Source organism: Herpailurus yagouaroundi, unplaced genomic scaffold (assembly GCF_014898765.1).
Source record: "Herpailurus yagouaroundi ecotype Mexico unplaced genomic scaffold, PumYag 253, whole genome shotgun sequence".
In the NCBI taxonomy this organism is placed as follows: Eukaryota; Metazoa; Chordata; class Mammalia; order Carnivora; family Felidae; genus Herpailurus; species Herpailurus yagouaroundi.
Genome location: NW_024412470.1, coordinates 3,963,575 through 3,979,430, shown reverse-complemented (window position 1 = coordinate 3,979,430; position 15,856 = coordinate 3,963,575). Strand labels below are relative to the sequence as shown.

General features: G+C 44.0%; 1 protein-coding gene across 2 annotated transcripts in view; it reads left to right on the top strand.

Moving 5' to 3' along the window:
* Positions 1-10,342, top strand: part of SLC30A10 (solute carrier family 30 member 10) — a 44,460-nt gene extending 34,118 nt beyond the window's left edge. For both annotated transcript variants that reach the window (XM_040460957.1, XM_040460958.1), the window contains 3 exons: positions 773-850; positions 5,028-5,267; positions 8,389-10,342. In XM_040460957.1, the coding sequence (XP_040316891.1) occupies positions 773-850; positions 5,028-5,267; positions 8,389-8,888 (818 nt within the window). In that variant the 3' untranslated portion in view covers positions 8,889-10,342. The remainder of the gene's footprint in view (positions 1-772; positions 851-5,027; positions 5,268-8,388) is intronic.
* The last annotated feature ends 5,514 nt before the right edge of the window (positions 10,343-15,856 follow it).

Here is a 15,856-nt window from a genome sequence, read left to right as displayed (position 1 = left end):
CCCCCGGCCCCGGCCAGTCCCCGCGCGGCGCGGCCTCGGCGGACCGGAAGGAGGAGCGGGGGGCGACGGTGTTCTCCAACGTAGCAGGTGCCTTTCGGTTGCATCCTCCGCACCTCTCTGCCTTTCCCTCCTCCCGCGCGTCCCTTCCTCCGCATTCACGCCCTCTTCTTCTGGCTTGGCTGCGGATGCTGCTTCCATGTTTTTTGTTTTTTTTTGTGTGTGTTTTTTTTGTTTTTGTTTTTTTTTAAATTCCCTTCCTCTGCAGCCCGGCTTTAATTCTCTGCGTCTAACTTATCGTATTCCCCAGTTGTTGTTTTTTTTTTTTCTTTTTTGGCCTCTTTCCCCTTCCCCTTATTCTATCTGCTTTGGAGTATTGATTGTCTTGAAAATCCGTTATCATTGGGCAAGAGATAACACTCCCCAAACCCTGCCCCTTCCTTAGATGCTGCCTGCACTTTGTTTTCTCCCTCCCCTTTTGCCCATCCTTCTGTCCCCCTGGGGGTTACCGGGTTTGGGGATGGGGGTGGGCTCCCACTTGCCTCTTTTTTTTTTTTTTTTTTTTAACTTGAATAGGAGTGTGAATGAAGGCTGATGTCAAGGCCAAAATGTACCATTCTGGTATATGTGTGCGTGTGTGTTTGGGGGGTGGGGAGAGGTAGGGGGTCTGATGAGCTAGTGGGAGTTTAAAATAACAAAAACTCTTTTTTGAGTCCATTGGTTCTTTTTGTTTGTAGAACTTATACACAACACAAGGTTTCTTCTTTGAATGCAGGTGACTCTCTGAACACCCAGAATGAGCCAGAAGAGACTATGAAAAAGGAGAAAAAGTCAGAAGCCCTGAATATCAGAGGTAGGATTACTTTTGGGTCAAAGGAGTGTGCAGTGCTGTGCCCTTCTTTCCTGTTTGCCTTTTAAGAAGGTGTGTTAGAAAGTAGGCCAGTTGCATGAATAGACTATGACCCTCATCTCTTGCCTAATCACTGCATTGATTCTGAGGGACACACTGGTCGCTAATGATTTATCTTTGCCCCACTTAGAGCCATGCTAATGCCACCTGCTCCAGAGCCTCGCAGATCAGCGGCATGCTATTACTTTGCTTGATTTTGCCCACCCCCGGCTATTGTTAATGTCAAATGCGACCTATTTCAGTTGAATATATTTTGAGAAAGGTGAGAGGAGTGGGTGGCTTGCATCCAAGGTGGCATTGCCGAGTGACCCTCGGACCTCATTTATTTCTGCCAGAAATCTGTGTCTGGGATGGGTTTGTTGGCTCAGTTGAATCCCTACTTCCAGGCCCAAAGTGGAGGTTCTGGTGAGGCACGTGGAAGGCACGTTGCTAGTCTTCCCTCTACCATGTGCTCAAGGTCACAGGTACTGCTGGGCAAAGGTTAGTCAGGGAGTTCAAGGGTGCATTTCTCACCCAGACACCAACACTGTATCCAGCATTTCTCTCTTTCACCTTCTTGGGCAGAGAATTGGCTCCAGAGTGATTCGAGAAGCCCCGATCTTGACTTTGAGTATTTCCACAAAGATTATGCAACCCTTTACTTTCAGATGATTTGGGGAAGCCTGTGATGGGACTTAGTTGGAAATAATATACAGAAAAAGTAATCATCCAGGAGACATTTTCAGTATGTATGTATATATACACATATATATAATATCCATCAAATATATGCTATATATTATATATCATAGGTTTTTCATAGCACGTTAACTTTTCAAAGCGCATTGTGTTAATTATTCATGCTTATGTTGCAGAGAAAGAGAACAGGTAGGTGGAAAGATGCCGAAGAATTACGAGCAGGACTGATAGATACCGTGACCTTGTTTGGGAAGCATAATGTATGGGAAACTTGTATAATGTGGCTGATCTTCGGTCTAGAGCTGTTGGAGATCCTGGGTGCAAAGATGTCAGAGGTGACGTGCCTTGCTGTACGTGGCTGAGCCCTGTGGTCCACAAGGACTGTGAGCCTCTAGCCTCTGACAGGGGTGAATGATGCAGTGGCTGAAGGATTGGGATTTGGGCTTAAGATGCCTCAGTTTGGGGTCTTGACTCCTATATTAGGCAAGTGTTTGGACTTCTCGAAGCCTCCAATTCCCTCATCTTTAAAATGAGGATAGTAATATCTACTTCATGAGGCTGTTGTGAAGTGCTTGGGCGACGATGCGGGAGGAACAGCAGCCGCCATGTTTGTGGAGTGCCTGCTTTGTGCCAGGCCCCGTTCTTGAAGGAGTCACTTGGCACTTGTAAGAATCCCACCAGGTGGGAGCTGTTGTCGTTCAGGCAGTGGCTGGAGTTGCCAGGCTCACCCCTGCACCTCTTGGGTGAGGGTGAGTGCCCGTCAGTGCCCATGCTGTGGCTGGCGGGAGACTTTCCATCCTTCAGGCCATGAGGAAGGCTGGCCTCCCCTCGGGCCTGTGTCTGAACCGTCTGGAGCCATGACTCGGAGAAGGCAGATAGAATGTGAAAGCTGGAAAGGCCTCAGTAGGAGTGGACTCTACCCGTGCACTTTATAGATAAGGAAACAGGATCCAGAGAGTCTGGTGACTTCCCAAGTCACCCAGGCTCGAAGCGGAGGCAAGCCTGGCTTCCTGGGCTCCTACTTCACATTTCTGCCCCTTCCAAGTGCCCCACACTGCCTGTACACCCCCACGCCCAGTGGCTTGCTTCACCACCGTAGATGGTCCACTGAGTGGTTACATCTTTCACATTTATTTATTTAAAAAGATTTTTTAATGCTTATTTATTTTTGAGAGAGAAAAGAGAGACAGAACACGAATAGGGAAGGGGCAGAGAGCGAGGGAGACACAGAACCCGAAGCAAGCTCCAGGCTCTGAGCTGTCAGCAGAGCCTGACGCAGGGCTCGAACTCACAAACTGCAAGATCATGACCTGGGCTGAAGTTGGACACTTAACCCACTGAGCCGTGCAGGCACCCCACATTTTTGACATTTAAACCACTTCTTTAGAAACCCCTCCCACCCCAGATCTGCAGGGGAACACCAACTGATGAGGATTCTTGTGAACAAAAATCATTTCTAGATTTTCATGACTGTTTCTCTTATTTAAATGGAGTAAAAACAAATGCCTTCTGAGAATCATGCTCCAGCTTCCGCAAAGCAGTGAAAGCACGATCCTTTAAAAATTCTCATCAGTCGTAGTGGTTGATTTTATTTAATGGGATCAAACGTGATACGTTAAAAACTGTCGTAACAGAGTGTCAGGAAGATTATTAGCTTTTGTATTTCATTGTAAATATGAATAGATGAACAGCAATCCTAACATCATTTGAAAATAAGTCTCCTTTGATGAGATGTTTCTTTCTAATTGTTTTTTTCCAGTAAGAAAGACCTCAGGGGTAGAGGAGGGGGCTCCTGGGTGGCTGTTGGTTAAGCATCCGACCATGGATTATGGGAAAGACAAGTTTGAAAGCTATTTTGTATAATTTTTAGGAGCCGATAGTGAAATTTCTTAGAAGGAAAACCCGGAATTGAAATGCAAGAGTTATATGAGACAGGATGCATACTGGTTCTCTCGTCAGACTACCCAGACTTCTATCCCCACTCTAACACTTTCTAGTTGTGTGATTTTGGCTAAGTTATGTAGCTACTCCATGCCTCAGTTTCCTCATTTGTAAAATGGAGAGAATAACCACTTAAGAGGGTCCTTAAATGGACTTAATATGTAAAGATGTGTAATATACTTACAGTAGCATCTGATGCATATATGTTAGCCAGCATTACAATTATTATTAAGTAAAAGACAGAAGTTACTCTATGTCATGGGAGTTATGACTGACCAACCAGAAAATAGTGTTTTCTTGAGTGCGTACATGGTATGCCTCTAGGGCTCGAACCCACGAACCACGAGAACTTGACTTGAGCTGAAGTCAGATGCGCAACTGACTGAGTCATCCAGGTGCCCCTTTTTTATTTTTTACTTTAATTTTTATTTATTTTTTATTTTTTTAGATGCCCCTTTTTATTTTTTTTTTGTTTTTTTTAAATTTTTTTTTTTCAACGTTTATTTATTTTTGGGACAGAGAGAGACAGAGCATGAACGGGGGAGGGGCAGAGAGAGGGAGACACAGAATCGGAAACAGGCTCCAGGCTCTGAGCCATCAGCCCAGAGCCTGACGCGGGGCTCGAACTCACGGACCGTGAGGTCGTGACCTGGCTGAAGTCGGACGCTTAACCGACTGCGCCACCCAGGCGCCCTAGATGCCCCTTTTTAAAAAATTTTTTTTTTATTTTGAGAGAGACAGAGACAGCACGCGTCGGGAAGGGGCAGAAAGAGAGGGAGGGAGAGAATCCCAAGCAGGAACCATGCTGTCAGCACAGAGCCCAATGCAGGGCTTGAACCCATGAAGCTAAGAGATCATGACCTGAGGTGAATCCAAGAGTCTGGTGCTTAACCGACTGAGCCACCCAGGTGCCCTTGCTGGAGGGTCTTCCTAAGGATCTCCTGAACCAGATCCAGTTTGAAGGACCCTGGCTAAGTGAGCAGTAGGCAAAGTCATGTAGGGAAGGGAGAAAATGGATGAAGGGAGAGGCAAGACAAGGAATAAAAGGAACCATTTTCGTGATATATCTTTGTTCCCTTTCCTCTTAAAAATGTTTAAAACAATTTAAATCACAGATACTTGTCTGAAAGAACAAGAAACCATTTGCACAGCCTCTGTTTGCCAGCTCGGTGCCTTCTGATGGGTGACAGATGGCCATGATGTAGCACTATGAACAAGCACAGTCCCTCTCGCCCTCTCCCCAGATGTGCGTGCGCCTCGGATTCTTCCTAGACTGTTCCAGGTTCTCTGGGTCCTGGGATGGTGGCCTAGGGTTTTGTTTCCTGTGAAGTAGTTGCCCTTCCTTTCTTTTTTTTTCCATTCAAACCCATCCTGCTGTTCTAACCAAAAAAGAAAGCAAATAGCACCTGGTATTCATAGATTTGGGAACCCAGGTCCCTGAGTGTCACATGGCCCCCAAATTTGGATCTGTGCTTCATTGGTCTTCCTTTCTTCCTGGCAGGTGTCCTTTTGCATGTGATGGGCGACGCCCTGGGGTCAGTGGTTGTGGTGGTCACGGCCATCATATTCTACGTGCGTCCCCTGAAAGGCGAGGACCCATGTAACTGGCAGTGCTACATAGACCCCAGCCTGACCGTCATCATGGTCGCCATCATTTTGTCATCTGCCTTCCCACTCATCAAGGAGACTGCTGCCATTCTGCTGCAGATGGTCCCCAAAGGAGTCAACATGGAGGAGCTGAGTAAGTCAGATGATTCTTATCTAGAACCATGCCCATTTGATGTTCTTCAGGCCAAAGGGCCAGCATCATTTCAGAGCAGTGTTTGATTTATGTATCCTGAAATACTTCAAATCACCAAGCAATAGAGACATCCATCATATGTTTTGTAGCCTAGTAAGATGACTCACAGCTCCAAGAACCAAAGGTCCTTTACGACTCATGGCGCTCTGACTCAGCTGCAAGTTTTTGAGAATATGGTGCTTGGGCAGTAACTATTCCTCAGCTTTTACCTTCATGTCAAAGATTGAATGCAAAGAAGGCTACCCTGCCAAGAACTTGATTTTTACTCTCCTTATTCTGAAAACATAAATCATTCCTTTATATTCTAGATCTTGCATTCTATTTAATTGATTTTTATGGGCATGCAAGTCACCGGGTCTCTTGTAACGCTGTAAAAAGGACCGTATTTCATGTTTTAACCTGAATTCATGACCTCATTCAGTAATGAAATCTGTTTCTTTGCTTTGCTCAAACAGAAGGTCAAACTCTCCTCTTAGTTATGTGTATCTGAGGATACGTATTTTAAAGACTTGGCAGAATTTCTAAATGGGAACTATCCAGATGTTGGTGAGAAACTGAATTTGCAACTTCATCTCTAGTGTTTCTAAACGGGATTATGTTTTTGTAAAAAAAACATTTTTCGTGCATATTTGTGTTATACACTCACTGCCCCACCAGTGAGCCCGTAAACTTGAGATAGAGCCCAGGCCTCTTAGAAGACCTTACTTCATGAGAAGCTCCTGAAATGAGGTTTGAATGGGTCTTAATACATTTTATGGCCATGGCTAGGTTTTCCTCTATGAAAGAAGGTGTGATTTGCAGTGTGACTGTCTGATGAGGGCCATAGCCCTGCCAAACCCACGTTTAATAGCGTGTGTTGGGACCAGTTGGTTGCGCCATTGCTAATAGCTGGAGCTTCTCCTGCAGTCTTTTCTCCTGGATGTTCTTTCTGCCTTTGGGGGCCTCTTTGGCACCATTGTTGGTTTATAGTCTCAGAGTTGGTAGGTGCGGTCAACTCTCTGGCTGCTTTACTGCAGAATTAAAATAGTCAGGCTTCATTTCCTGCAACCTACTATTTGCCCGATGCCACAGGCAGAGGAAGTAGGAGATGGGGAAGGAGATACCCAGACACAGATACACAGCATCGTCTCTACTTTCTAGAAGCTTGTTTTCCAGTTGAAGAAAAAGATACACATATCAAAACCAATTTGTGATATATAGTGACATATAATGATATATATATATATATATATATATATATATTTATATATTTCTTAAACACATTTTTAAAAATTAGATAGTAATGGGATGCCTGGGTGGCTCAGTCAATTGAGCGTCTGATTTCAGCTCAGGTCATGATCTCACAGTTCGTGAGTTCGACCCCTGCATTGGGCTCTCTGCTGTCGGGACAGGACATGCTTCGGGTCTCTGTCTCTTCCCTTCTTGGCACTTCCCCTGCTCGTGCCCTCTCTCTCGAAAATAAATAACATATTTAAAAAAAAATTTAAAAATATGGTAATAACAATAACACACTTGTAAGGCACTTAATACATGCTAGGTAATGTTCTAAGTGCTTTCTATTCACTCATTTTAATTCTTCTTTTTTTTTAATGTTTATTTATTTTTGAGACAAAGAGAGACAGAGCATGAATGGGGAAGGGTCAGAGAGCGAGGGAGACACAGAATCTGAAGCAGGTTCCAGGCTCTGAGCTGTCAGCACAGAGCCCGACGCAGGGCTCGAACTCACGGACTGTGAGATCATGACCTGAGCCGAAGTCGGGCACTTAACCGGCTGAGCCACCCAGGCGCCCCCATTTGAATTCTTAAAGTAAACCTATGCGGTTCTATCATTATTATTCCTAATTTATAGATAAGGACACTGAGGCACTGGGGGCTAGGTAAATTACCCACGGTCATGACTACACTGGGATTCAAACCCTAGCTGGCTACAGGGTCTTTGCTCATAATCCGTCTTCAAAACCATTTCTCTATATACGTGCTCATTTGAGAAAGTATGGACAACATGGAAGAGCCTAAGTATGAAGCTAGAAATCTCTCGTAATCCTGCTACCCAGAAACTACCACTTTTAATATCTTGTATCAATCATTCAATAAAACAAGCTTTATCTGCATAAGATTTTTGTGTGTGGGGGGTCACCTGGGTGGCTCAGTTAAGCGTTCAATTCTTGTTTTCAGCTTGGGTCTTGATCTCTGGGTCATTAGTTCAAGCCCCGCACTGGGTTCTGTGCTAGGTGTGAAGCTTACTGTTTAAAAAATTTGTGGTTTTGTGTGTGTGTGTGTGTGTGTGTGTGTGTGTGTGTGTGTGTGTACACACTGATGTTTGTGAAAGAAAGAAAGAAAGAAAGAAAGAAAGAAGAAATATGCCATATGCACAGTAAAACTATTTGTTTTTTTTCACTTACGGATAGCTTATATGCCTTTTCTCATATCCTTAAATATGCACCTTACTTGTTAATGGCTGTATCATATTTTATATAACCGATTTAACTCTTCCCTTGTTTCCGTTTCTTCATTAATGCAAAGAGCATCGCTCAACTCATTTTTGTGCGTGAACATTTGGGTATTTCCCTTTAGGTTAAATTCCTGGCGCCAGGGATGCTGGAGAAGTTTTTGGTCCCTATTGCCAAGTTCTCCCCTTTCAGAAAGGCATCCTGCTTCACGCTCCCAACACAGCCCATGTGGATGTCTATTCCCTGGTAAACTCAACAACCTTGGGGATTTGGGGGGTTGTTGTTAAACTTACTTTCTTTCTTTCTTTCTTTTTTTTTTTTAATATATGAAATTTATTGTCAAATTGGTTTCCATACAACACCCAGTGCTCAAACTTACTTTCTTGAATTACCTCTTATGGGCTGATGAGGGATGGTACAGGGATTCTGAATGGAGAAAGAAGATTACTAGAAAACGTACCCGTCCAGGTCCAGCTATTTTTCTTTGTGTTTTTGAAATACATCGGAGTGCTGAGAATGCTTCCAGGGCCCACGTCCCTCCTGTGGTGGGTGCCATGCATGTTTCCACTACAGTACGCGCCTTAGTGTTTGTCTGCTCTCCTCTGTTCTAGTGAGTAAACTCTCGGCCGTGCCCGGGGTTAGCAGTGTACATGAAGTGCACATCTGGGAGCTTATAAGTGGAAAGATCATCGCCACCCTGCACATCAAGTATCGGAAGGACAGGGGCTATCAGGATGCCAGTATGAAAATTCGAGAAATCTTCCACAATGCGGGAATCCACAATGTGACCATCCAGTTTGAGCACGTGGACTTGAAGGAGACCATGGAGCAGAAGGATCTGCTGTTGCTCTGTAGTTCACCCTGCATCTCCAAGGGCTGTGAGAAACAGCTGTGCTGCCCGCCCGGGGCCCTGCCTCTGGCCCACGTCAATGGCTGCGCAGAGCACAATGGCTGTCCCCCTCTGGACACGTACCCAAGTGATGGTCTCCGTGGACAAGTAACAAGAGAAGTGGCTATTGAAGTATCTTTGGACAGCTGTCTGAGTGACCATGGACAAGCTCTGAGCAAAACTCAGGAGGACCAACATTATGTCAACAGCACACATTTTTAATCTTGTCCTGACGTACACAGACAGTATAGACGAGGTGTTCGGGCTTGTGGAAGGACCTCTGTGGGCTGTAGGCACTGGTCAAATTCATGGTGTGCATGCTCTGTGTTCATCAACGGGCTGGTTGTTTGGGATGTTAATTGCACGTGTCTGTTAATTTTTATGTGACTGTGAACTCCTTTACGTCGTCCTGGGTATCTCATGCTGCTCTTCAACAAACTCACTGTTTTAGTTTGAACATTTATTTCAAAAAGCAAACCATGCCAGCATACGTATCAGGGACATTGAAGGCTGGGACTCAATGGCTGTGGACACAGGATTCAAAGTAGTTTTTGTTTTAAAGTGATTAGATTTTGTGGCTGACTCTCAGGTGAGCTCATAGCCAAGTACATCGAAAAAACTAAAGAACCATGTTAGCTAATGTTTTTTTCATTCCATCATAAGATCATAAAAGAGGAAGGTTGGGTAGTCTTGTCACTGCAGAATTTTTGTTCTTTGACTTGTTTTCAAATAAATGCAAAATGAATACCTACTAAAGTAGAAAATAGTCTCAGAACATCAAAGGAAGGAGAGGTTATTGGGGGAAGACAGGAAGAAAATGCTTCCTGACTACCTCTTCATTTTGCAGGGTGGAGAGAAAACTAGTGTTTACTTTCTGCTGTGAACTGAACTACAACTATAGGGTGCTTCAAATGTTTAATACACAAATGCTTTTTTTTTTTTTTTCATTTGGAAGTGTGGGAATATTTCTACTTCCTGAAGTATGACACAATACTTACATTCTGTCTTGTAGAATCAGTCCAGTTGGGATTGTTTTCATTTATTGCTTAATGACTTATTTGTCCAAATTTCCTTTGAGTCTTCTTTTATATGATCATGTGGATATATGTAGCATTTATCAGGAGAAAATGGATATTTCTGGGAGAGAATAATATATGATACTGAGTATTCCTTCCTGCCAAAAATAAGCTGGATTGACTTTTCTTCCATTAGACATATTTTAAAGTATTTAGTAGAGTTGCCAACTAGTAACTTCATGGAAAAGTCTATGTGTAGAGAGAGACCCCAATGGGTTGCAAAATTGACAACGATCATCTCTTAGGCTCTAGACACAGAGTCCTGTTGTAAATCTGTGTGGTACTCCAACAGAAATCCTGGGTTGGTAACGCAAAAAGCACCCACATTTTTCAGCATTAATGCCGTTTAAACAAATGTCTTAGTGTTCATTCTTAGGCTGAAATAAGTAAGCATCTGTGATCAGTAGGATAAGAATTTTTTTTCATTCCTTGAAAATTTATTATCTGAGTTTAAATTGGCCATGAATTAGTCGAATACGTTTTTGTCCCTAGGAGTTTGTTGGACTAGTCTATAGATAGTGTATAGCCAAAAGAGGGGTAAAATATAAGACAACATTTTTATCTTTAATCTTAAAAGTATGGCATGCACTCACAAAAAAACCAGGGGATTCTCTTTGAAACTCACCACGGTGATAAGTGGACCAAAATCTAGACAGATGTTGGTTGAGATGCCTTGACTGGAGCCAAAGAGGAAGTTTGTCCCTCACTTCCAATTGGTTCCCATCATTCTGCTTTTTATTAGAAGGAAAAGATTATAATTTTCTAGTTTCTGTGCCCCTGGCTAAAGAAATGCAGACTAGTTTACATCCAGATAACGTTCTCTACTCTCTAAAGTATTTTTTAGGAAAGGAAAAGGCACTAAATTTAAATGTAACAAATTTACCGCAGAGGTAGCTTGACGACCACTTAATCACATACCGCATTATGGAGTAGAGTCATTGTGAAATAATCCCTTTTAAGACAGCTAGAGTACATTTAATGAGTTCAAACAAGCTCATTCAGTGCAATATTTTTGTATGGGGTTAAGTGGTTTCCTCTGTCATCTCAGGCAGTTATCGTGACATCCTCTGTCATCGTGATGCCTGCAGTACGATATTTTTACTTGAGTTTTACTCTCTCTTTAGTTGTCCTGCATTTCAAGTCTCCCAAGGAAATGCAGGAACTTTCTTCTCGTTCAGTCAGTCTTGCCTGGTGGCTCTAGGGCCTGCTGAACAGTGGCTTTACCCAACACTGTTTTCCTCTGGGATTAGAAAAATGCTGTCATTTCACTTTCTAGTGTTCCTGTGTGCGTAGGTTCATTCCAGAAATCTTTCCTTCTTTTTTTTTTTTTTTTGAAATGAAAATAATTTTTTGAAAGTCTAGAGTGTCCTCTGTGGGTCTCCAGGCATTGCTACAGCCCCTGGGGGCAAATTTGTCTCTATTTCTGAGTTACTGACTTAAACTAAGGGTAGGTGTGAGTTATTGCTGACAAAAGTCCTTCGAGAGCCCTGTATTCATTTTAATAGTATCAGTGCTGCAGAATTCATTCTTTAAAAAATGAATTTTAGGCTGGGTGTCTCAGTTGGTTAAGCGTCCAACTCTTGATTTCAGCTCAGGTCATGATCTCATGGTTCTTGAGTTCAAGCCCTGCATTGGGCTCTGTGCTGACAGTGTGGGGCCTGCTTAGGATTCTCTCTCCCTCTCTCTCTCCCTGCCCCTCCCCTGTTCATGCTATCTCTCTTTCTCAAAATAAATAAACTTAAAAAAATATTTTTAAAGGTGAGATCAAACTGCTCATCAAAATTACAGTTATCTCTGCATAGGAATTTTGAACATTTAAAAAGATATAGTTTGGGGGAAAAAAGGCCTTACAAATCTGATTATACAGGTCAGTCAATAGAACAGTGAAGGAAATGAAGAAAAAAGCATTTGCTGTCACTATTCTGTCATGACCTCTTCAACTCATGAATGTCTTCAGTTTGATGATAGAACTACAAAAGGAGACCAGAAAATACTGGTATGATTGATTGTTGGGGCTAAGGTGTTTAATTAATTCTCTATCAGTTTTAAACTTGATGATATGTCTTTTATTGGTTCTAGGACAAGCAGTTCATCTTGGTGCTAAGGACAAGTTCAGATGTTAAAAAAAAAAAGATCTGTATTATTTGTGGTTAACCGAATCCTTTGCCAAATCCTACCGCATTTCCCAGGAGGACAAAATATATTTCCTGCTTTTAAATGTATCTTTACACCATTACAGTTAAAGACTACAAAAAAAGACTGTGCCAGAAAAATAATGAGGAAACATGACCTGATTTGGGTTTTGAATTTAGACTGAATAATGATTATGCCTGTTTTATAACTCTGCTGTTCACCTGATCGTTTGTTACTTATTTGTGCTTCTGAGTGTATTTGCACGTGAGTCGTCGCAGGTAGGAATGAAGTTATTGAATCGGGAAACCGTGGCGCAAATGGAAATTGCATCAGACCCTAATCCTCACCGTAATCTAAATGTTCTTATGAATTTGGAGATTAGCTAATGCATTATGTGTCATGTTCAGGAGCGTCTCTTCTCAGGTGTTTTATTCTGGACCTTTTTGTTTACATGGAACGTTTTTGAATATCGCTGAATGGATCGATATTGCTGGATGTCTCCTCCTGGTACAAAGCCAGGTCAGAGGCGATGAACCTGCTGTCTAGCGGGGATAATCCAGGAAGGATGATGGTTTTCGAGGGAGAGTGACCCTTCTAGGAGGTCCGAAGTTATGTTACAGTATTATGGAGTTTTGTTGCTTGAAGTCTTCCTTCTGTCCTCACAGGCGATTTTGCCAAAGTGTAATTGTCACATTTGTGGGAACTATTCAGACTTGAAGATGTCAAGTTTAAATAGCGCATTACTAATTGCATGTGAACTCCCCCAGTAATGTATGCACATACACATACCTGTAAAAGTGAAAGATGTTTAATGGTGCTGTAAATAAATAAACAACAACAACACATGACTGAGATGTTTGTGGAAATCAGATGGAAAGCTCAGAGTGGTTGAACTCATTTGTTTTTGTCCCTGAGTCTAGTTGGTTTATCACTCAGTAACACTTCAGATGGGTTTTAGTAAAGTGGGACTACTTCTGCATCCTTATTTTGTGGTTTCTTCATACCCCTCTGCCACTGTCCACCACCTGCAATGTCACCTGGCCCATGTTGGCAAAAATGACCCAGACTGACCCAGCTACCTACTTACTGCAGCCTGGACTGATCTGGTTTTCTAGCGGGGCTTTTTGGGGGTGGGGCTACCCAATAGGGTTTGTGCAGGAGGGGAGCTCCTGGGGGTTAGGGAATGGTGGAGAGGCTGGGCTTGTTTTGGAAAAGTCCTATAGATGTGGGGAACTCTCCAAAGAGCTGACTGTCGCCTTTATGAATATTGAGTGAGGGGAACAGTCTTCCAGTTCTTCCAGTTGCTTTTTATTTAATCTGATAAGCTGATAACCAGCATACCCTTACTGGAAACTGTGCGAGGGGCTCTTGCCTCCAGGGGGTTTATCGTCTACACTGGAAGCTAAGTAAGGCAGTACAACTTTAGGGAAGGTTATGGAGACCTACCTACAGCCTGGTGTGGGTGGAGGGTGATCTTGTGATGAATGGTTCTGGTGCTCAGGGGTGCACATGCCAAGCCCTGGGCAGCATTTGAAATGAGACGGAGGTATACATTTCGTGACCATCAACTCTGTCAGCATGAAGAGGAACAGAGGGCTGAGCTCAGGGCTCAGAGTACAGAATGTCTGACTACTCCATCTAGTGGGGAACCCTTCCTCCTCAGTGTCACCCGCTGCTCCCTGTTTCTCCGTAGCAGTGTCACTTTGTAACATTCTATTATACATTTACTTCTTGATTTCCTGTCTGTCCCACTAGAATAAGGCTATGTATGATCCACAGCTGTGTTCTTCAGCCCCTATCCCATGCTTGAAACAGTGCCACAGGACCTGGCACCAATAAATATTTATTGAATGAATGAATAAATGAATACACACATGAATGAACGAAGAGGTTCAACTCTTGGTGTTACCAGTTACAGGATTTGGACAGATCATTTAACTCGATTGCACTTGGTTGTTTTTTGTTTAAATGATGGTCTGTGTTCCCCTTCTTGGGGGTTTGTTGTAGGAATCCTTAGGAAACAGGAGAGCAGAGCTAAACGTCAATTGATTTTGTTCTCTTACACTTTCCAGCGGGCATTCACACTCTTCCTGTTCTTCTCCTGCCTCCTCCCATCTCTGTAATTCCATTTTGTCGGTTAGCCACCGGTTAGAGCTAACTAGCCTTAAAGCTAACTAGGTACAATCAACCTGGGTGAGGGTGAAGAGGAAAGGCTTCACAGGAGACTTGGCACTGAAATTGGCCTTGGAGTAGTGCCATGGGTGGAGAAAGAGGGAAAGAACAATCCGCCCTGAAAGCTTAGATTTCATTCTTTAGGCCATTGGCCCCAAAGCTTCTGTATGTGTGCGTGGCGGGGGGTGGTGGGGGGGGGGCGATTGGGGAACACCGGGATTAGAATATTCACGGGGACCGGTTTTATCCAGACGCCCTCCCCCCAAACTTAGTGTTGCTTCGTTGTTCTGTGTTTGGAGCTTCTGCCTTCTCATCTCCTGTCCTGCCGGGAGTCCTGAGCTCCACTAGCTGTGCACGTCCTCCGGGTCTGCAGATGCTCCCAGTTCCCAGGGAGTTTCTCCCACTTCTCCACTCAGCTTTCTTCGCTGCGTTTCTGCTCGGACCTTGCTGCCGTGTTTAATGCTGCCTTCCTCTCACTCATCCTGGGTCTAACTAGTCGTCGTGCTCAGTGAACGTTTCCTTCAAGGACTCGATGTCAGTCCCCGCTTCTCTGTTCCTGTCCCCATCTCTCGGGTTCGGCTGGATCACCTCACGTCTGTGCTGTAGCAGAGGCCTTTCCACCAGCCCCTCCGCACTTGCAAACTTCTTGTCAACCCTTCTGCTTCCCTCTGCTCCGGGAGGAAGGACAGAGTCAGCCTGTCACTGAAGCTCCTTCACCCGCCTGGCCCTCAAACCTTATCTTCTCCAGCACAAGGAAACCCACGGAAGTTAGACGAGCAGAGGGTGTGAGGACGGTGGCTGTGCAGACTAGTAAATAGAGGGTTGTGGGAGTCGGGGGGTGAATATCATCATACCTATTCCTTTCATGCTCAAAAGACATTTTACTTTTTCGAGTTTTAACTTGCATTCACTAAGTTACTTCCTTTCTGGTCTCTCTCTCTCTCTTTCTCTGTTTTATTGCCAATTTCTTCCTTTTCTATGTTAGTGTCTCACTTTGCCGCACAGGGTGATTTCCTGTGGATGACAGACTACAACCCTTATGTGCCTGGGGTCCTGATTCAGGAGCACACTTGGAAATGGACGTGTCCTGTGCCTGGAAGCACAACCGTGATTTTCTCATCTTTTTGTGAAGCAAAAGGAGAACAGACTCTCTGTCGCCTCATAGTTTCAACCACATGGTCACAAATATGGCTGTGCCATAACACTGAGCTCCAATACAGAGTAAAAATATCTGGTTGGGGCGCCTGGGTGGCTCAGTCGGTTCGGTGTCCGACTTCAGCCCAGGTCATGATCTCACAGTCCGTGAGTTCGAGCCCCGCGTCGGGCTCTGTGCCGACAGCTCGGAGCCTGGAGCCTGTTTCGGATTCTGTGTCTCCCTTTCTCTCTGCCCCTCCCCTGCTCATGCTCTGTCTCTATCTCAAAAATAAATAAAACCTTAAAAAAAAAATATCGGGCACATCACACCGGTTCTTTTAGGCTTGGAGATGCAGGAGGAAGTTGGTATGGGACTCACAACCAAGGGCTGGTGGTATTGTTGCCTGCATTGTTTCAGGGGAGGGAAGGGACGGGGGGCGGGGAGCAAATTCTCAGAGTGGCCGTGTTGATACAGGCTTGTAGTGGGGACGATGATAACCAGGTCTCCTATCTGCCCCAGGAAGTTGGACCCGGTCTGCTGTACTGGGCTTAACGACAGTCATGGGTGTCTTAAGATATTTGTTGTGTCAACAGATGACTTTGTTTGCCTCATAATTTCATTGATTTTCATTTTTATTCATTGGGCCACAGACCCTTTGGGATCTGATAAAAGCT